General features: G+C 36.1%; 1 protein-coding gene across 3 annotated transcripts in view; it reads right to left on the minus strand.

Moving 5' to 3' along the window:
- Window positions 1–15915: 15915 nt before the first annotated feature.
- The window catches only part of LOC144439678 (AMP deaminase 2-like), a 34955-nt gene continuing 27655 nt past the window's right edge, over window positions 15916–23215 (minus strand). For all 3 annotated transcript variants that reach the window (XM_078128915.1, XM_078128914.1, XM_078128913.1), the window contains 10 exons: window positions 22705–22830; window positions 21862–21924; window positions 21422–21553; window positions 20470–20633; window positions 19898–20024; window positions 19109–19272; window positions 18162–18282; window positions 17600–17773; window positions 17087–17197; window positions 15916–16456 (listed from right to left, as the gene is read on the minus strand). In XM_078128915.1, the coding sequence (XP_077985041.1) occupies window positions 16292–16456; window positions 17087–17197; window positions 17600–17773; window positions 18162–18282; window positions 19109–19272; window positions 19898–20024; window positions 20470–20633; window positions 21422–21553; window positions 21862–21924; window positions 22705–22830 (1347 nt within the window). In that variant the 3' untranslated portion in view covers window positions 15916–16291. The remainder of the gene's footprint in view (window positions 16457–17086; window positions 17198–17599; window positions 17774–18161; window positions 18283–19108; window positions 19273–19897; window positions 20025–20469; window positions 20634–21421; window positions 21554–21861; window positions 21925–22704; window positions 22831–23215) is intronic.

The following is a 23215-nucleotide window of genomic DNA, read 5'->3' on the forward strand; positions in this document are numbered from 1 at the left end:
ATAAGGCCAGAGAATTTTTTTTTTAACTTTTCTTCCCATATTTTTGGCATTTATTTTTTTTTTTTTGGTGATTGCCAATATATCCTCATGCGGGCTTCACATGTCAGTAAAATGCACACTTTGTTTCAAAATTAATGAGATTTCTTTATATTTTCTGAATAATACATGTGCCCATATACATTTGAGACGAATCCAAATTATACAATGATAATTATCATCTACTACAGTGGCTCACTTGGCTCTGAAGGTGCACACAAGAGTGAATTGGGACTAAACTAAGCTGTTGCATATCCAACATGTACTAAAAGGAATGAGCAAACATTTACGACCATGGGAAGGGGACTGAGCAGTCATTCAATCAATAAATCAATAATCAAATTTCTATAGCGCCGATCTCCAGAGCAATGTTCTGCTCAGTAGAACTGAATGGCTAAAACACACCATATGCTTTGGTGAACAAATATGTCTTCAATTTTGTTTTAAAACCATCCAGGTCGGAGGCTTGGTGAATGCCAAGTGGCAAAGAGTTCCATAGTTCGAGGGTGACATATGAAAATGAATGACCTCCATTGGGTTATCAAGTCTTGAAATATGTTTCTCTTTATTCGTGATTTTTTGGACCCAAATTAAACTTCTGGTGAAGTCATTTACCAAGTGCACATCCGTGTTTGTGGATGTGCATACGACTTTCAATTATGTCTATGGTTTGATATTTTATGCCTCTAAATGGCCTCCTACATTGTCTTATCGTCAAAAAAGGTTTCATCTTTGGAGGTGTCTCCTTCCAATCAGTAGCAAATCATGGAGTTGTCTTTCTACCAAAACAAGATGGAGGGTGGCTGGCTAAGTACCTCCCTGTATAGGTTAGAGCTCATTATGAGCATTTCCTTATGCATGTAAAATCCAAATCCTTTGTAAAGTAATCTCGTTTGGACAGTTATTGTAGTTGGTTGTAAATGCCGTACATTTCCTAACTGTAGAACTGATGGAAATCGATTGCCATATAGACGAATTACTAGCGGTAAAATCATAATGACTGAATAAGTACTATATAAACTCAACTTGAAATGTTTTGCCATCGTTATATATGGTTTGGTTTTACATCCTTGTCAAGCATTGTAAAACAAAATCTACCTACCTACCCAATTTGATGGATTAGGTTGCCCGTTTAACAGCTTTTTTTATTTTTTCTGGCCTAGACTCAGCTTGTGCCTCTTTAGATGTCAGGCCTCAACAAGAAATTTCTTCTCTCATATTCAATAAATAAAAGATGATTATGTGATCTTGGAGGAGATACAGTTATCTAACAGTAACCTGCACTAATTGTATTTTAAGGTTGATTAGTTTGTGTAATAGATTCGGAAACGAAGTTTTAGGGCATCATCAATTTGTTTTCCGTCGTGAGAGCGTCTGGAGGAAGTCGAGGGTATTATGTATATATGACGCACAGTATTAGACTCTCTAGAAGGAAACTACATACCTCACTAAAAAATACATTGCAGTCCTGTGTATTTGCATAAAGGTGATGCTGTTGTGTACAAAGTCTACGTATGGTTTTCATTATTAGTAGCTTTATTACTATTGCCATACTTTATTTAAACTCGATAGACTGTTGAACCAAAGGCTCTTCTCACACTGTGTCGAGATGAAATATACAATATATACATTAAAATACTTAGAAGTAAAAATACAAACCAACGAAACGAATACAAAAAGGCTGTAAAATGGCAAACGCCAGAAGAACAACAAGACGACTACAAATGTAAGTGTTGCCAAAATGATGACATTTACAGTTACGTTTGAAAGACTGGAGAGTGGTGCAGGATTTGACATCAACACTTAAAACATTTCTGCATTTGTAAATAGATCAGTTGAGATATGGAAAACATTGCTAGCCATTGTGGTATCATCACCAACTGTACAGATGTTTGAAAGTCGTCTAGATTATAGCTATGGGGAAATCAATCCTTATAAATGATTATAAGGTAAACACTATTGAAACTTCACTAGATAGAGACTGACTGAGTTAGCACAGAGCTGACAGTAGAGGCCAGACAGGCTAGGCCTAAAGACAGAATGAATCTATGAATCTATGAATATTTCAAAACAATTATATCTAAAACTGTTCTTAAAATCCAGTGTTCTGCGTTTTGGGATGTATAGTTCATTACTATTCCTGTCACGTGCAACCTCTTTTCATATCTGTTATCACAGACACATATTGTGACAATTAAAATGTGTGAATTAATACATCGCTTGAAAACTATCTGTATTGGAACTCATCACCTCTTAAAAATCAACAATTCTGTAAGAGTACCTTATTCCAATAGATGTGTTTCGAATACCTAATACTGTCGATTTAAATTCTTCTCCGTTTATAAACTTTTGAAGGAAATATGATACAAATAACTATCAAAATCAAATAAAGTGAGAATATCATATTTTAATAAAACATAACAAAGTAGAGATGTAACCCCCACCCCCACCCCCATAACCCCCACCCTCATAACCCCCACCTCCATAGCGAAAAATAAGCAAATAATAATTAGAAGATAATCATAGACGCTCCTTATTTTTTGAAAGGACGCGAAAGGAACCAAATAAATTAATTTTAGTGTCCTCAGTTTGGGAGATAATGGTAGATTTATGCCTAATGAAGCGATAACAGATATGGATGGCAATTGCCTAATGACATTTCAGATGAGATTACAAATCATTCTAAACCTAATTGAACACTTAAAAAACATTATCAACGAATTCATTTTAAATATTTATGATAAGTCATATGGAAAGTGACGTTTAACTGTATCACAGTAAAGGTGATATGGACTGTATAATGAGTAAGTATCTAAGTGTGTCATTCAAGGAGGATGACACCTTGACAAATACCTGTACTGATGTTACATCCTTAGAATTCTAAGCTTGGGGATATTGATACACAAGTGATATACAACATTAGAAAGTCGAAATTAGAAATGAATTGAAGAAGAGAACGCACAGTTCAAGCTGCAGTATTTCTTGCATATCGGAATTCACAGACAAAATTGTGAAATACTATAATTAAGACTAGTGTACTTCTGGGATGCTTATAAAAAAAAGACATAGAGATCACATATACTTTAGGAAGTCAAAACTAGGAACAGAAAATTAGAACAAAAAGGAATGTATACAGTATACAGCTACTTGCATAATTAGTATATTAAAGCAGTGTGCAGTCGATGTAGTGATGATTGTCCCCGTATTAAAATGGTTTTGTCCACGTACTCAAACTTTGACCGTTGGCGGCGCGCTTTGTGCTTTACTTTTAGTCATGTCTGGGTGTATACGCGTCCTAAGTATTGTGAAACAAAATCAGAAATCAAGAAATAGACGATAACAATTTGCTGGATATTTCTTTCTGTGAAAAGATCAGACTGTATCAAAGTTAATCAAAGTCAGTACTTTAGTCACCAGTACAAATGGGAGACCTATAATAACCTACCAAGACTCTAAAATCTGACATTGGCCATAAACCCGGCAATATTAGAACTGTTATCGTGTGAGGAGTATCTATAATGTCCATGGACTATAACACACATACCTAAATAACTAACTTACTAATTTATATACATACACATACCTTACACAAGGTATTTAGATCAAACCTTGTTACATTGTGAATTTCTGTTGAGACTCAGTACCATTTATTTACAGTATGATTTAACTATTAGAATTATATAATGATACTTCAGTTTGAAATGTGCATAAGCCACACTGGAAAGAATAAGTATGCATTTATTTTGTTCCATGCAAAGAATCACAAAGTGACAAATAAGCCTGGTGGGCTGCTTGCTGTACTAATTTTCTATTCTTTTTATTTGTAATTTGTAATTGTATATGTAGATGTCACTATAATAAACAACTCTCACCCACCCACCCACCCAACCCACCCTTGCATGCATGCGTGATATATGGTACCACAATTTATGTAATGCAATCATTTACTATTTGAGCATTTGTCAGTCACCAGATTGATAATTTTCATATTATGTAATTGTGTAAGAATTTTGTTTTCTACTGGCATAACCATGGGTTTAATCAAGAACTTCGATAGTCTACTATCATAGTAATGATGGCGTATTTTTTGACCTTGGGGATCAGTGTCAAACGGCCAAAATCCATATAGGTCTATTTGGTCACAAAATAAAACTGCTACAGTAAAAGCCAAGAAGCCTTCGCTAGTACCAGTGTCCTTCACCCAAACCCTAATATAAAAATAAGAATAAGGATAAATTATAATATTACTACAAAGAAAATTATGTATGTTGATTGGTTGGTTGCTAGAGGTAGGTAGTAGTAGGTTGTTAAGTACGTCAGTAGATAGATAGGTGGATGGGTAGCTAAGTGGATGGGTAGCTGGGTAGGAAGATAGATAGATAGATAGATAGATAGATAGATAGATAGATAGATAGATAGATAGATAGATAGATAGATAGATAGATAGATAGATAGATAGATAGATAGATAGATAGATAGATAGATAGATAGATAGATAGATAGATATGATATGATATGATAGACGGACAGACAATATTTTTGTTATGCACGGTGTAACGGCTACATGATACTACATTGATTAATGTCATAACTCACCTGTTCATGGCCTGTGGCCAGACTGGTACCATTGAATATGCTAACTGGAAATTGATATGTATGTGGTTTTTTGATCCCTGCAATAAATATCGCAGATCTGCTTTTGCAAAGTTCATTAAATAAGTCCTTACAGATATGTTATATCCGAACCATAATATTGGATTGTTTGCAGTTACTAAGGAATCGACATAGCGTTCATTGGTTCTATTCTGCCACCTGGTTTTAGATCCTTGAGGGTTTTTAAGGTGGCGGGCCAGGTGGTGTATGACAATGTTATTTACAGCAACCATACTTGTCTTCTTGCCTACATGTCTCTCGTACCCAGTAGTGGTAGGAAGGTTCATTCGTATCACAAAGTCATGGTCGTCTATTTTTCTCCCGCATTTACTTTTCAATAGAATTCCACTGCTTCCTACAATAGCACACGTCTTCTGTGGTGAAACTGTATAGTAGAATTTGTCATAGTTCTCCAATGTTGGAATCATCTCAGTGAAATGTTCTTGGGGAAAACATCGGACGTCTGACGAAACTATACATCTTGTTTTGTTCTTTAAGATGACTATCGTAGAATTCAGATCAAGGATCTTGGAAACACATTTCCTGATTGTAAATATGAAATAAATTGTAGAGATTATCTCATTATCTGTTAATCTGTCTGTCTGTCTGTCTGTCTGTCTGTCTGTCTGTCTGTCTGTTTGTTTGTTTGTTTGTTTGTTTGTTTGTCTGTTTGGCTGTCTGTGTCTGTCTGTCTGTATGTCTGTCTGTGTGTGTCTGTCTAGTTTTCTATTTATCTAATTAGATTTGTGAGTGTCTTTCTGTCTGTCTGTCTGTCTGTCTGTCTGTTTGTCTGTCTGTCTGTCTGTCTGTCTATCTATCGATCTGCATGCATGCCTGCCTGTCTATGCCGTCTCTCACAGACAAATGCATGTGTGTGTGTCTTTGTGTGTGTCTGTGTCTATGTGTCTGTGTGTGAGAGAGGAAATACTGAATCAAAATTATATTATACTAAAAAGTATATACATGTTGACAATATCATTTGTTTCCATATGAAAAGGTGAACAATGTAAGTAGGCAAACGTTGGTAGTTATAACATTGGCTGATAGGATCTTTTGTAATATATACATACCTTATGTCTTGTAAACTCTTGGCATACTTCATAGTGTTGGGGCACGCCTCACATATTGGTAACCTACAGAGAGATGGCAACAGATTGAGTGGGTGGTCACTGGGTTGTTAGTGAGAACTAATTAGGCAAATGGGACATGTAAACGTTTAGTGATTAGAAAGACAGATTGGAACATGTAGATTAACAGAAACGGTTGTTAGGTTATATTGAATGAATCATGAACGTGTTCTGTAAATCCTTCAATTTAACCATAGACAGTGGAGGGGTTTAACAAAATACTCGCCGCCTACCTTGAAATGTGTCCGTGGCTATTTGCGACCATCCGTATTGCGGATTTTGGTGATCTGTACACAGAAAGTATTGCCTTCGTCCACTTGGCGTACACGAGTACAGATACGCCAGTTATAGCGAGAATTGCAAAGAAAAGTCGATAGTGGGACACTTTCATTTTATGCTTGTCCAGGAATAACCAGTACTCTATACTGTAAATACCTGTTGAAGTAATTGGTAACCAGTGTTAATTAGTTTATGTGAAAATAGCCTTGGAGATAAAGTATTTTGGGGGAAAAAGCAGCTCAGTGCTCTATGATTAACCGAGTAACCTCTGCCATGTATACCGCCAAGGTACACACAGACAGGAAGTAGAGTGCCGCCATGGTAAATTTTCAAAAGGCCTATTAAGAACGTTACTCCCGGCATAAGGCCTAAAGTAATAATTGTTTGGTTCCGCCGGTTACCCAAGCCAACCTAATTTTTCACTGCCAACCCTAAACATTTGTACGTATACGAGAAAAGAAATCGCAAAAATTGTGAAGTCTCACAAGAAATAGTGGATGCGGAAACTGACATCAACTTAAAAATACAATATAAAACTGTTCTTCCAATCTGTAATGGCTGTACATCTGATAGGAAGAAACACAAAGACCAACAATGGAAAACCTGAACTAGACACTCACACCGAAAAAATATATCATAAAATAAAATAAAAATTTTACCTACCCCAACAAAATTGAGCGTAATCACAACCACGCAAATGTTGTATTAGGCCTGATACATTATCCTGAATTCTTAAGAACGTGCGTAATTTACATATTTCGTCTTGCGCTTGCAAACCTGTCGTCAAAAAATGACACTACTATTATTTGATGGCAACATATGAACATCTAGAGAGAGTGTCTGTGTGTCGCCTTGCCTTGTCGTCTCCAAGGAATACACGAAACTAATTAAATTTAACAAATGTGAATTTGTATGTCACCATGTGTCTCCGAAGATATACGGTTTTTGTCAGATTTTTTATGTCGAAGTACTAGAAATAGCTTGCCGCCGCGTCACGGCAAGTAAAATATGCGACTTCTGACGCCACACGAACGTCATAGGTAGCAAAGTAACAGGTAAGCGATTGTGAATAAGACTAAGTGTGGCAACATCTCTTGCGTGCGACCGAGCACACTGTATGATGAAATCTTATCTGATCTAAAGTTTAATTGATTTTGTAAGGGCGATCGTTCATCCCGACTATATTCACCGTTGAGATGGATACATTTCCCAGGGCAGAGTCCCTTGGGTATTATCCTTTCCATCTCCCGAGTCACCGCGATAAAATCTTACCTTAAGTCTGTATGACTCGAGATCTGATCTTGGAGCTTGTATTTTCTTCGCGCTTTCCATGCGCTTCATTAACTTGAACTTGGGTATGCACCTAACCACAGACAACTTAGTTATCTGTGACCTAACCGAACAAGTGTATGTGATTTTGAACACCGTACCAAGTTTGTATTAATTTTGATAAATGGGGTTGCTTGATTATGAAATACAAAGGTCAAGCAATGTCATTCATAGACCAGTCTATACATACCTTAATAAGCTTTATCCCGGTGTGCCAGTTGAGTATACACTGGTAACTGTAGATATTACACGCTTAAATTTCACTATTCTCGTTGCATTCCCTTCACTCTCTTCTACATAGTGTTATAAACAATTCGATGGCATCACACGTCGTTGGCACTACTCTGTATAAAGTGAGGTGATCGATACGTATGTCGATACCCAAATGTCTGCTCCTAGTCCGCTGAAACGCCCAGCACACGTGCAAAGCTGTGACCTCCAGAATCAGCTTGGCATTTACCACGGCTTATTCACGGCAATGTATAACGAAAATACATAGTCTCGACGAACATTCGACGGTTTGTCTTCGATAGTAAGTACGGTGAACAACAACAGTTTGGCTTGCCAACGACGTCACGTGATGTATACATGCACAAAGACAATTACATAACGTAACACATTCATTTGAAATAATTGAGGACAATTGGATTGTGACTAACGGACCAATGCAGTGTCAACAAGACATTTACTATACACACTTCAAACATCCATTGATTAGTTCAGTTATTCATTCATTCACAGTAACTCGTGGTTGTCTAACACTGTAGTTGAACAATTGTTTGGTTACTCTTACAAATCCAGACTTTGTTATAAGGCAATGGTTGGTTCTAAAATGCCAACGTGGTCTCACCGTGGTCACTAACTCCGTCTGGTCAAACTGACTCAATCATAACCACAACCTGTTCATGCAAATGATGTAAACAGTGCATCAGTAGTGTCCTTAGTCACAGGGGTGTGTAATATTTCATAGATTGTTGTTTTCCAGGTCTACAGACTAAATATAACAACAATATATATTCCTACATGTAAGGGGAAGAGACTAATATTTCTTAGTAGTATAGAGATTGATACATTTGTAGCAGCAAGATTCGTACGATATTTTCCTAAGAAAACGACATTCTAAGCAATAAGAAAACAACAATCTATGAATTATTACACGCCCCTGTGTCCTTAGTTCACATATATACCATATTTTGACATTACCTAGTTGCCCCAATAAACATTAACTTATAATTGGTTACACTCCTGTGATTGATTAACAAAAACATGATGTTAATTTAATGGTTGTTGTGGGTGGCGGTGGTTTAATTAGAAATGTTCTGACTACACTCGTTGCTTCATACACAAACTTACACCAACAAGCTATTTACATTGCTTGGTCACGCTGCCGCACATAGTGAGGTGTCCAAAGACAAAAGTGATTACATATCAATTGTTGTCGCAACTGAGAAACAAAGTCAGCCCTTGCTTGGCCTCGCACTAAAAAATAGAAATAAAAAACCTTCATATGGGAAAAATATAGCTTTAGAAAAACGTAGGCCCTACAATTTTATAGCTTAAGCCTGGCTAAGTACACACAATTAAAACAACTGCATGATATGTTACACACACACAAAGCATCAAAATACGAAAAGTCGATTGTAGTTCCTTGGTGACAGCGTTTAGACTGATGTCCTCAATGACTTGGTCGTTACTTTACAGCTCCCTACAAGAGCGCCCTCAACGTGTCACAAGAACATTAATTTCTGTCTATACGTTGGAACTCTAGAAATTACATTTTATCTCATGCATCTCAGGACTTCGTTGGGCTGGACAAATCTGAAAGATTCAATGAAGAATATCACTAGACTATTCAAATGCCTAAAAACTTCCGAAAAATCAAACTACCTTCACGGCCTCTAGAGGAGACCTCCAGGTGAGAGAGAGACTATCACCGCTACGTTGCATTTTACCTACCCCCTTTTACCGCCATGATACTGTAAATATATTTGAACCTTGCCGGGGCTTTTGATGAACATGAAGTTTTCAACGTGCGAGAATACTTAGTAGTCACGGCCAGTGTTACTGTAAGTATATGCAAACGTAGGTGTTATCAGCCATTTATTTAGACTCTCTTACAGTCCTCGGAGCTTTGCATCGCTAAAATTAAAAGAGCTGTTTTGTATATATCGATATCACCTACTACCTAAATGTACTCGAATATCCATGTACTGTGCGCCCTCATCGATCACATAGGGCTAACCATTCGTTGACGTGTGACTGCGAACCTCGGGGCTTCGCGATAACACGAAGCGTCGCAATCACACGTTGACCAACGAATGGTCAGCCTTACGTGATCGATGAGGGCACAAAGTACAGGGATGGTCGAGTACAAGTATGCAGTAGATGGTATCGGTACATGCGAAACAACCCTTTTTATTTTAGCGAAGCTCCGAGGACTGTAAGAGATAGAGTCTACCATTTATTAAGTAGCACGATGAACAGCATGCAATGTAGTCTATCAGCTAGCTCTCGGATGTTCTTCCAATAAAATACGACACACAGCCGAACAACGCTATCGAGGATGGAACATCCGAGCAAGCCCTCACATGCGAACTTCGTTCGCTTATAGTTATAGCATCGAAAGAAAGCCCGAACGTCTAGCAGTAAGACTACATGCAATGTAGCCTATTGTAGGTCATAATTGGGTCGGATTCTACATTTGAATTTTTTGAACCCAGTATTTACATTGATTAACTGGTATATTAGCCTAGAATTCAGGCGATTGGGGATTTTGAATATTGATTTCCCCAAAATACACGTTACACAGCCACTGTCGTCGTGGTAACGTTACACAGCCAATCTCGCCATGGAACCGTTACACAGCCAATCTCGTCATGGAACCGTTACACAGCCAATCCAGTCATGGAATTACCATTGTCGTCATAGAAACATTGTACAGTTAATATTGAGATAAATGTAGACACAGTACTCCATTTCATGTAAATTACTAGAGCCTGAGCACATGCATACGGCTGTTAAAGAATAAAACAAATGATTTTATATTTTTGCCACTAGGAGTGCTATTTTGTAACATGTAAGCAATCCAAATACACCATAGTTCGGTAAAGAAAAAAAAACAAAAGATTGTATATTTTTGCCACTAGGAGTGCTATTTTGATGTAAAGAAGTGAGGGCCTCAACTTTTGACAAAACTCCTTTGGAAATGACAATTAACAAAACAACACAGGGACAACAGGACACTATCATTAAAATAAGTTTTATTTATCAATACTGCTGACTTACAATCATTTTACATCAGGACCTAGCAATCTCTTTACATAATTTCGAATAATGACAAATGTTTTTTTCTATCATAAAAACATAACCACTGATATTATGTGAACTGATCATAGAAAAAGATACAAATGACACATTTCAAATATAACACATTTTACAAATATCAACTGAAAACTATTATACATTTCTTCTGTTGCTGCTAAAAATTTCACAAATGATGAAAATGTATATTTATCATGCTTTTTCTACAACATCTTATATTTTACAACTCTGATAAAGACCAATAATAGAAAAACTCATTACTTTTTGACCAGCCTGTGTATGTTTAAGACATCTCAGTGAGAGCCAATAGTATGTTACATTCTATTTCATCTCAATGAGAGCCAAGACATTGAGAGCCAATAGCATCTTATGTACTATGGCATCCCAATGAGAGCCAATAGCATTTTATTTACCAAGAGTGCAAGACATCTCAATGCGAGCCAATAGTATGTTACGTACTATGGCATCTCTGGGAGAGCCAATAGCATTCTACATACTATGACATCTTAATAAGAGCCAATAGCATTTTATGTACTTAGCCATTCAATGCGAGCCAACAGTATGTTACGTACTATGGCATCTCTGGGAGAGCCAATAGCATTCTACATACTATGACATCTTAATAAGAGCCAATAGCATTTTATGTACTTAGCCATTCAATGCGAGCCAATAGTATGTTACGTACTATGGCATCTCTGGGAGAGTCAATAGCATTATACATACTATGACATCTTAATACGAGCCAATAGCATTTTATGAACTTAGCCATTTCAGTGAGAGTGAATAATATGTTACATACTATATACTAATCTACGATACAAGTTTGACCTTACCAGTCTTCTATCAGCTTATCATAAATGTAACGGATCCCATGAATTCTGTTATTCCATGAATATTTACAAAGTTGTATTTCCTCATAAAGTTATTTTATGTTTAGACAAACAAAATACTATACAATGACATTAAAATTCATACAACAGAACCATAAAACATGAAAAATACTAAAATGCAGTCAGTCGAGTTGAGATTGTCTTCTCAATATCATCTAGTCTATAGTCATCTATCAATATTACCCAGTCAATATTACCCTACCAATATTGACTTTTCAATATCCATTAATATCGACTTATTAATAACGTCTTGTCAATACTGACATCTATATCATTTACTTAATATTTACTTCCCAATATCACGCAATCAATATTATTCATCAATATTGACTTATTAATGTCACCCTGTCACTTTTACCCTGCCATTATCAACTTATTCAATATTGACTTCAATATCACCTGGTCATTATTGACTATTCAATATCATCCAGTCAATATAAACTTTTCAATATCGCCCAGTCGATATCAACTTTTCAATATCACCCAGTCGATACCAACTATTCAATATTACCAAGTCAATATCATCTTTTCAATATCACCCAGTCAATATCAACTTTTCAATACCACAGTCGATATCAACTATTCAATATCACCCAGTCAATATCTACTATTCAATATTACCCAGTCAATATCAACTTTTCAATATCACCCAGTCAATATCAACTTTTCAATATCACCCAGTCAATATCAACTTTTCAATATTACCCAGTCAATATCAACTTTTCAATATCACAGTCGATATCAACTATTCAATACCACCCACTCAATATCTACTATTCAATATCACCCAGTTGATATCAACTTTTCAATATCACCCAGTCAATATCATCTTTTCAATATTGCCCAGTCGATATCAACTTTTCAATATCACCCAGTCGATATCAACTTTCAATATCACTCAGTCAATATCAACTTTTCAATATCACCCAGTCAATATCCCCCAGTAAACATTGATTTTCTCAAATCCAATCAATATTGAATTATCTATAGTAAATATCTCACATTTGTCTTATTATTCATAATATGTTTGATTGGCAAAAGTAAAATAGCACCAGATATCATTTTACAAGTTAGCCATATCATTGATGTTTCACAAATAAAATTTATCTCAAATGTCAAAGGATACTAAAGACTATATAACATATACAAGTATAAATTAGAAACTTTACCAATAAGATATACCTTGTATTGTATAGGGCAGTTTTATGAATAAAATAAACCCAAGTATATAAACTGAAATAAGTCAAATATTGAGGTGATTGTCAGTGTGCCCTCTAAGCCAATTTGATGCGCCACTAATGCACACGATTTCTAGTGATGCACCAAAATCTCTTACTATGTTGTGACTCACAAGAAATGCCAGTTTTTAAAATTTTGACTCACAACAACAAAATTTGGCTATCATTAGAGGGCAAACTGCTGATTGCCATTGCATTGTATGAAAGAATATACCTCAAGGGCCGACTTTTTTGAAAATCAAATAAAAACCACTCAAAACTTTGATATGACAAAAGTTCCTAATACTAAAAAGTAACAGAAAAGTATCTGTTCAATTTATTAGTCGAGCTTGTCTTAATTATACAGTTAAATTATCAGTACCATTCAACTGTTTACCTACGAATTATTCATTTACAGGATATGTCTAAGATTGGATCACCTGTTTATCATACATGTTTCTATGGATACAACATAAATAGGTCGAAAATAACAAAAAATTATGACAAAATTCTTGAAATTGTGGTTACTGAACTTCCATCTAATTAACATATATGAATACTAATGAGTCCTACAATGTTATACAATTAGCATTTATGAATATTACTGGCCTACAAATTGTGCACTGGATATATATCAGTAACATGAGGTAGCAATATCTGCCAACACCTAACTTCCCTTTATATCATATTCATAACATTATCATTATGCTTTTATAAATTTACTGTTTATCAAGCACCCATGGGTTAAAATTTACATAATCATGCATAAATAATGTGTAAATTATCAAATGTCTATTTCATACTTAGCTTACAGCTTACACCTGTAGTTGTACATATTGATTCATTTTAATGATGACAGTCTGACTAGTTGTCCTGGTTAAAGCATGGACACACCACCCCACCCCCCACCACCACCCACCCACCCTCACCTCCCATCATACTTCCATGGTTGAAGGGACTCTACAAGACAGGCGTTTGTCAGTCTGAAGTAATTAAACACCGAATTTGTAAGTGCAAAAATTCAAATAATGGTACTTTGTACAATGGTAGACTTTCAAGAAAGCATATAATTTCCTTGTGTTTATGCATGTCCAAAGACTGGTGATAGAGGGATTGTGGCATAAGCTTATTGTTTATTTAGACATGTGTATTGAAAATAACAGCCTACTTTCACACTGGGAGTGTGCGTACTGAAATGAACAGCCAACTTTTAAATTGGGGAGTTGGAATACTGAAAAGAACAGCCTACATGTTTTACATTGGGAGTGTGTATACTAAAAAGAACAGCCTACATGTACATGGGTAGTTTAGAAGAAATGACTTTTTGACATACAAATATGTTTTATGAACATCTCAGAATTAGTTGTAGTCATGAAAACATTTATATCAAAATAATTAATAGTAACCTTTTTCCTGATAAATATTACTGATCTCAATTTTATGTAGTAATCCAATGTTTGTACATCTTTAAAAGTACAAAAAGAAGTAATAATTTGATAATTATTGCATGGCCATGGTAGAATGGCATGATATTTCTATTTAAATCTCATCATATTATCAGGAAATTATCAGGCATAGAAAAACTGAAGATTAATGGACACACGTAACTTGTCATCTTTGAACCACAACTTGCACAAGGGAGTTGGCTTTGTCTGTGGTAACAAACTAACAATGGACATGTTGCTAGTTTGGAGATACTAACCACATACTAGTATGTGACATCGTCTCACACACGAAATCTTGGAACTGGAAAATCAACTACTGGTTGATAAATTATCGAGTACAGCCCTACTGTCCTTACAAATATGTGAGTAACCCTTGAACCCCTATATCACACTTCCTGTTTTTTGTAAGATTTACAAAATGAGTTTGGGTCAGCAAAATGTGGCCCTCACTTCCTTTCTTCTGAATAGCACTCCAAGTGTTGAAATTGTGGAATCTTTTGTCTTTACTACAACTAGAATATGCCATATTTCTTCAAGACCACAGGTAGTATTTGTCCACTAATATGAGTGTTATGGTTTTACAGTATAATAAAAACTTTTTTCTTTCACTTAGGGTTTTTAAAACTCTAATTATCAAGAGGCAAAACCTTGATATTATCTACTGACTGACTGACTGTCTATTCTATTGTAGTCAGGGAAGTAACTGCAGAAAATAAAGCCATAGAGTTTTCAATCATTTCTTGACACTAATTTCATACACTACATGTATGTGTGATTACCAAGAAACATTTGAGTTGAAACTTGTTTCTCATTCATTGTTCAATGGCATGATTTCCCTTTCTTTCCTGCAGTGACGTTCCCTTCATTAGTTTATCTATGTGGTTACCTCACTTGTGTGACAATATACCTAAATATGAACCGACGGCTTGGATGAGATTGCGTCTAATTTTTATATAGAATGAGTGTGTGACAATATACCTAAATATGAACTGACGGCTTGGATGAGATTGCGCCTAATTTTTATATGGTAACTTCTATACTTTGATATTCATTTTATATTCCTTAAATCTTTTTCTATCTAATTTCTTTGACTAAAAATAATACTACAGGCTAAATATTATTCCTCTATTTACTGAATGAGAGATGACTTTCACTCCTAGCTTGTACATCTATTTCCTTCAGTCAGGTTCCTGACATACAATTTATCAGTTGGTTGTGGTAGAAAGTATTAAGTTATTACCATGTTTGCTAGACTGTCATCCTTCTATTCCAGAATAATTGTAAGATATTGGCAACCTATTCCCTACCTGGGAAAGTTCATGGCATTCCTTTCAAGGAAGCAGCTGCTAAAAAATGTCTGTGGTCAGAGTCACTGTTACCATAGTCACTATTACCATTACATACAAACTTGGCAAGGGACTGTATTTACTACCACTTACCAATAGTGGATTGAGAACTACTGTGAATTTCATGATACCGTGGCTTTTCTGTTTGATACAAGCATGCTGTAACCAATAAGAAACTGGGCATGCCATACTTTTAAGATAGCAAGATTGAAAGAGTACAGTTTTTTGTTACATTTTGTCTAAGTAAAATGAACTATACATGCCGTCATACAGACATCAAATGAACACCGCAAAGGGCATTTTTACGAGCCCTTCATCAGGTGTTTGATGCGAAGAAAAACATTAATGCCCGAATGTCTGCATGAAGTTGCAAAACCTTTAAATGGTTTACTTCATTTAGATGAAAAGTAACAAGAAAATGCAATCTTGCCATTGAAGTGTGGCATATCCAGTTTCTTGTTGGTTTCTGCATGGTTGTATCAAACAGGAAAGCTGAATGGTATTGTGAAATTGACTGCAATGTTTCTAAGAAAGATATATGAAAGTACTGCCACTCCTACGAATTTTGTTGTTTGAACCCATCATTCTTCTATCATGTAGACTGACTTTCCTCATCCACAGCTGTCTTCAGGATAAACACAGTTGTCTTCAGGGTGAATTCAATCCCTGTACTGCTTTGCAGAGTGTACCGAGCTCTTCCGCCAATGTTTCGTATCTGAACGTTACTCGGATATCGGGTACGTTAGTGCGTGTGATGTCATTACCAGCTTGTCCTTCTTTCCTGTAGTTCATTCCCAACCAATACTGTTTCATCTGAAAATGATAGATTGTGTTAAAAGTTACACACTGCTATAACATTGTTTGCTTTACAAGGTTTTTTTCTTCTCTCTCCTCGGAGGCAAACTGAAAACAATTACTTTATTTCTACAATGTTTGTAGCAGTACCCCTACAAAGTTACAAACTGGTTACTAATAAGATGAACTGCTTGAATGTTTGTTGTAACCTTATTAAGTACCTCAACAAATGCATGTACTTATTTCATGTGGGAATCCACTCATGACAATATTGTTTCATATACTTACTTCATGTGGGAATCCACTCATGACAACACTGTTTCATATACTTACTTCATGTGGGAATCCACTCATGACAACACTGTTTCATATACTTACTTCATGTGGGAATCCACTCATGACAACACTGTTTCATATACTTACTTCATGTGGGAATCCACTCATGACAACACTGTTTCATATACTTACTTCCTGTGGGAATCCACTCATGACAACATTGTTTCATATACTTACTTCATGTGGGAATCCACTCATGACAACACAGTTTCATATACTTACTTCATGTGGGAATCCACTCATGACAACACTGTTTCATATACTTACTTCATGTGGGAATCCACTCATGACAACACTGTTTCATATACTTACTTCATGTGGGAATCCACTCATGACAACACTGTTTCTGGCTAATTCACACATATCACAGGTAGATAACTTCCATACTTGTGCCGCAATGCTATACTCCTCCATTAAGGGTTCCTTGGGAAAAGAAATAAAACATGGAAGTTAGACAGGCACAGACAGAGTTTATACATTTGGGGATGGCGTATATACCTCAATACAAACACTGTTCTACATTGTACTTATATTGCTTGGGCTGTGAGGTTAGGGGTGTGTGACAACACTCATTATTAAAGGGGGTGAGTGACAACACTCATCATTAAAGGGGGGGTGACAACACTCATTAATGGGGGGGGGCAACAGGGGTGCATCAATCACTACATAAAGTCAATGTAGTGGTATAAAGGGGTGTAACAGTCATTACTGAGAAAGTACAACATCGAGAGTAACAATTAAGATGTGTAGGTACCACAGGGGGTGCAACAGTCAAAGTGTTGGTATAACAGGGGGTGCAACAGTCAATTCATAAAATCTCTGTACCTTAGTGAAATGGAACTGTAGTGGATCATCTGTTGAGAGTGACACTACCAATCCTCTAGCCAGGAATTCTGGCAGTGGGTTTCGATGATAATTAAGAAACAGATGATTATTACTTAGGGGTGACATAGCAATACCAATCTGAGATAAGTAGTACAAATATTGTAACACTGGAGCCTGCAAGAGGAAAGAAAATAAATTTTATTAACTTATTATTTTGTTCTCATTTTATATAGTTCATTTTATTCTGATTTGACATTTCTTCTATTGAAAAAATATTCAGCCAAACCTACACTAAAGTGCAATTGTTGCTTTCCACAGAACATCAAACTAATATCACCAGTACATAAATATCTGTGTGTGTCTGTGTGTGTGTGTGTGTGTGTGTGTGTGTGTGTGTGTCAACATTAAGGATATCAATGCATTAGATGCATCTGTGCAGCTTTGATATTACAATATGTACACATACACACCAACATACACAGACACATATCCACATATACATAGACACACATATAAACTTACATATACATAAAGTATACGATAGACTACACATTGTACTAACCTTTCTAAGTAGTAAACCATGTGAGATATTTTCTGCCACCATAAATGCTGACACCAAATGGTGAATAGGGCCAGCCTCTCCACTGTGGGGTCGCAACACAAATGTATTAAATCCTCTCTCCCTGAATAATAAACAAAATTCTGTTAGGACAACATGGAAAATGTTTATGTAAAGCAATTCATCTCTTGCACCAATAAGTGGTGAGGGTAAGGAAGGGTGGGGGCAGCAATAAAAAGGCAATGAAATTTCTGTGTGTGTGTGTGTGTGTGTGTGTGTGTGTGTGTGTGTGTGTGTGTGTACATACATTAATATAATGCCACAGAATATATTTTCATCTTTTCACGTTCATGTTTTTTTTATGGATATTGTGCAATTTACCGATTTTGGTTTAGTACCAGTAAGGCTATAATGTGACTTTGTAAAGCTGTCTAGTCAGAAAATAATACGGAAGGCGGGGGAGGGGGATATATGTTGATATATATTGTTAATGTTTATAATAAAGGCACACATGCTGAGTTTATACATGTCATGTGTAGTCTTTACTGCATATTTAAAAGGCATTCGTAGTATTGTATCTACTGAAGCACATTTAACCACCACCGGCAATTGACTGAACTCAAACCTGGTATTAAGATATAACTCATAAACGATCCGATGATGTAATTTACGATACATATAAAAAAAATGTTCAGGAAATTCCTACTAATCAATCAACTCTTCTAACAATGCCAGAAGACAATTGTATTGTTATAGAAGACATTCATTGTCATTAACATTATACTGGAATGTGGTTTTATTTAAATATTTTCACTTGGAGAGTAAAAACCTTATAAACTCAGTTTGTGTCTGCTTTCGAATCAGTGGGGACTTATCCAAGGACTTTACAAAAGCCCCAAGTCACTTAACAAAAACTTCCAAAATATTATTCAGTCGAAAGAAAAACTTACTTTCTGAAATGATTTAGCACCACTAAGTTAGCATACATGTAATACAAGTAGTAGGCATATGAAGGATTTTCTACGTCAGTCCACTTGTCAGGAGTAGGACTATCATTTGTGAAGACGTGGTTTTCAGGCTTGGATTCATCGTCTACACTGTCAAAACCAGTCACCTGTAAGTATAAAGAAGTGTATAAAATGTTTACTATGCACAACAATAACAAGACATGGCTTGATTCTCATAAATGACCTTGAAAGTGAAGGTCAAGAGTATAAAATGTTTACTATGCACAACAATAACAAGACATGGCTTGATTCTCATAAATGACCTTGAAAGTGAAGGTCAAGAGTATAAAATGTTTACTATGCACAACAATAACAAGACATGGCTTGATTCTCATAAATGACCTTGAAAGTGAAGGTCAAGAGTGTAAAAAGTTTACTGTGGACAACAATAACAAGACAAGTCTTGATTCTCCTAAATGACCTTGAAAGTGAAGGTCAAGAGTGTAAAAAGTTTACAATAACAAGACATGGCTTGATTCTGAAAAATGACCTTGAAAGTCAAGATCAAGAGTCTCCAACAGTGAGAAGGTCAAGAGTGTAAAAAGTTTACAATAACAAGACATGGCTTGATTCTGACAAATGACCTCAAGGTCAAGAGTCTCCAACAGTGACCTTTAAGGATAAGGCTTGATTTGATTTGCTTTATTACAATGGCTTGCATTTGTTCCCCTTTCTCTGTACAACCAATAAAGGCTACTTAATGTTCAACTAAAATACACTGGGTATACTTACATGTTGTAGGAAACAATGCAGTTCTGGATGAGATTCTGGATTCTGTGTGACTTCAAATAAGGGCATGAAGATGTTGTCCAAAATCTCTTGAAAATTATTCACTATCTTCTTAGTACGGTAAATGTCACTGTGTGAGAAACAGAAGGGGGGGGGGGTGATTGATTGATGGAATAGTATATGTCACTGTGTGTAAAACAGAAAGGGGGGTTGATTGATCGATTGATAGAATAGTATATGTCACTGTGTGTAAAACAGAAAGGGGGTTGCTTGAACACAAAATATGGATTATACACCCTGGTCAAATACATCACAACAACTGACGTCTACGTTACTGATTTGCAATATCAAAATGTTCCAAACCGCCACTATTTTCACCAAATTTTCATAGATTATGCTTGAGGAGGTATAATTATATTGTTTTCCAATATTTTACTTCTTTCAGCTAGAAAATACTTGTGACCAAACATTTTGTCTAGCGACTCATATTGAAAATGCCCCCTTAGGTCACTCATATTTTTCCCAGCTGAATGAAGAAAAATATTGGGTAATATTCAACTTCTTAGTATACTTACAAAAGTCTAGGAATCTGTACAAGCCATCTGATATTGTTAGAATACACTTGGTGATTGTATGCCCATTTAGCTAGTTGGTCCCATTCATCACAATCTCTTCCATAAATTGATAAACGGTATTCAGCATTCTGATATTTGGATTCTTCCAAATCAGCTGCTACCTCCTGTATTAAAGTCAGATATAGATACATGTATTATGTATACCTTGATTGATGTATGAGTGTAAGAATGGGAGGGAGGGAGGGAGAGAGAGAGAGAGAGAGAGAGAGAGAGAGAGAGAGAGAGAGAGAGAGAGAGAGAGAGAGAGAGAGAGAGAGAGAGAGAGAAACAGAGACACACACAGAGACAGAGATAGAGAGACAGACAGTGACAGAGAGACAGACAAAGAGAGAGAGAGAGAGAAAGAGGGACAGACAGACAGACAGACAGACAGACAGACAGACAGAGTGAGTGAGAGGGAAGAGAGTGAGAGTGAGAGAGTGAGTGAGTGAGAGACACAGCAAGAGGGACAGAGAGAGTGAGACAGACAGAAAGAGACAGAGACAGAATGATAGAGAGAAAGCGTGAGACACAGCCACAGAGTACGAGAGATGCACATACAGACACAGACAGAGACATCATATACATAAATCACATAGGTTTTTATAAATCTAAATAATAGTTATGTAATTCTTTGACTAAATTTAGGTACACTACTTATAAATTAATGGGATTACTAATAGTAGTGAGCTGTGAGAAAATTTGGAATGTTAGTTACAGAAAGTACATATATATCATTACAATCTACATTAAATGAACAACTGCCCCTCCCCCCTCACCCCCCCCCCCCCCACCCTTAGGAGGGTGACCCATAACAAAGGAACGACGATTGCTCTACGCCACTTTTTATTACCGATGGCATCATTTCATAAAATTTCTAGAGGGTCAGAGTGGAATATAATCACACACTTACATTAATCAACTGTGCAAAGAACTTGCCATTGTTGTGATTATTAGTTTTGATAAATATCTCTCTCAGTTTGCTTTCACCGATGGGATTGTACTTGGAGTTGAACTTGTCAAAGCGATGAAAGGTATTACGATCCTGTAAAGAAAATGGCATTAATTAACTAACTCACGATGGTCACACACAACAGAGCTTGAAATATTTTGCATAAATGACGCTGTCACTGAATTATTTTAATTTGTGGAATTTTTTTTGGAATGTTACGAAATAAATGTTCATCACTTGTTTCGCTAAAATCACTCAAACCAGTAACTCAAAATACTATGGTAACACAATATGAATCTACAGGCTACATTTTCTACAGCATACACTTAATCACTTTATTCAACAACCAATGGCCTTTGATGTGAAATTTCAGTTTGAGAGAATACAATATAATTACTCACTGCATGGACATCCAACATATCCACAGTCAGATCATAGGATGTCAATTTCATGTCATCAAACACCTGGAAAAACAAAAGATATTTTGTAACTGACTATAGAGGGGGCTGTTGCAATGACAGATTCATTTCAGATGTATTCTAAATCAGGGGTGTCAGTCAGGGCTGTTGTGAATAAGGCTGTTTTTATTTGATATGAAGCACTGCTGACATAATACATAGAATTGTAGGCTAGCAAGGACCATCAATGCTCTATAAACTAATTGATTGATTGATTGATTGATTGATTGATTAATTGATTAATTGACTTGCTGCTTAACTGGTGTGATCAATAGTTCAATGTTGAATAAAAAACTACATGGGGGGATGGGGAGGGAGGGGGGGGGGGGTTGAAATGTTTTAGTTCTCATCCTGCAAAAACGATATTCATGTTTATAAAGGAATCTTGTTTGCTTGTACCCGTAAATGCAAATAATTCTGAAAATGTCGTCAAATTGAGAAATGGAAGAATTTTTGCTGTATGGTAAATGCATGCTTCTAACTTACATAAAAGTGTCAATAAAAAGAGCATTTTTCTCACATGACTTTGTATTCATAGCACTACACACTACTACATAACTGATTTCAAATTGGTTTGCTGTCTTCACATACAATTATCAATTTTGGTCAGTTAAGTTAGAAGGGGTGGGGGTGGGGGTTGATGTCTAACTAAAAGAATCAAGTTTTTTATCCTACATTGAAATATTGATCTCACTCCTAATTGACTGACTGATTGATTGATTGATTGATTGATTGATTGATTGAATCAATGATTGATACATAGATATGAATTCAAATCTACATTACCTGTGAGAGTGTTCTACCGGTTTCTGAACACACAACTTCATCACCGTATCTCTTCAATCTAGTTTTAATAAATCTCAGTAAATGTTTCTGATTCATGCAAGATGCAGCATGGACGTGAGTATCCACCTAGGATGACAAAATAAACAACATTAAAAGTTGTAATCATTTGTAAATAGCTACTGGTTGGCTGCTATACACAGGTTTGACTGTAACATGATGGCGTAAACATGACGAAAACTAAACAAAATGACAACTAATACTATAACAGAACCCCATGACATGTCAGTGCAAGTGTGGTGTACTCGGGGTATTTGCACAAGTGCTTGCAGTGTTCTCTGCACTCGTACTTTCACAAGTGTAGCGAGTCAAAGTGTAACAGAAAACACTGCAAGCACGAGTGCAACCCCCCCCCCCCCCCCCCCGAGTAGCGAACAATCATGTCCTTATTTGCATATCATTTGCATGCAGGTATTCAATAATGTTTTTGGTATTGCACTGCAGTGATAATACC

The sequence above is a fragment of the Glandiceps talaboti genome, chromosome 9 (genome assembly GCF_964340395.1).
Source record: "Glandiceps talaboti chromosome 9, keGlaTala1.1, whole genome shotgun sequence".
NCBI classification, from domain to species: domain Eukaryota; kingdom Metazoa; phylum Hemichordata; class Enteropneusta; family Spengelidae; genus Glandiceps; species Glandiceps talaboti.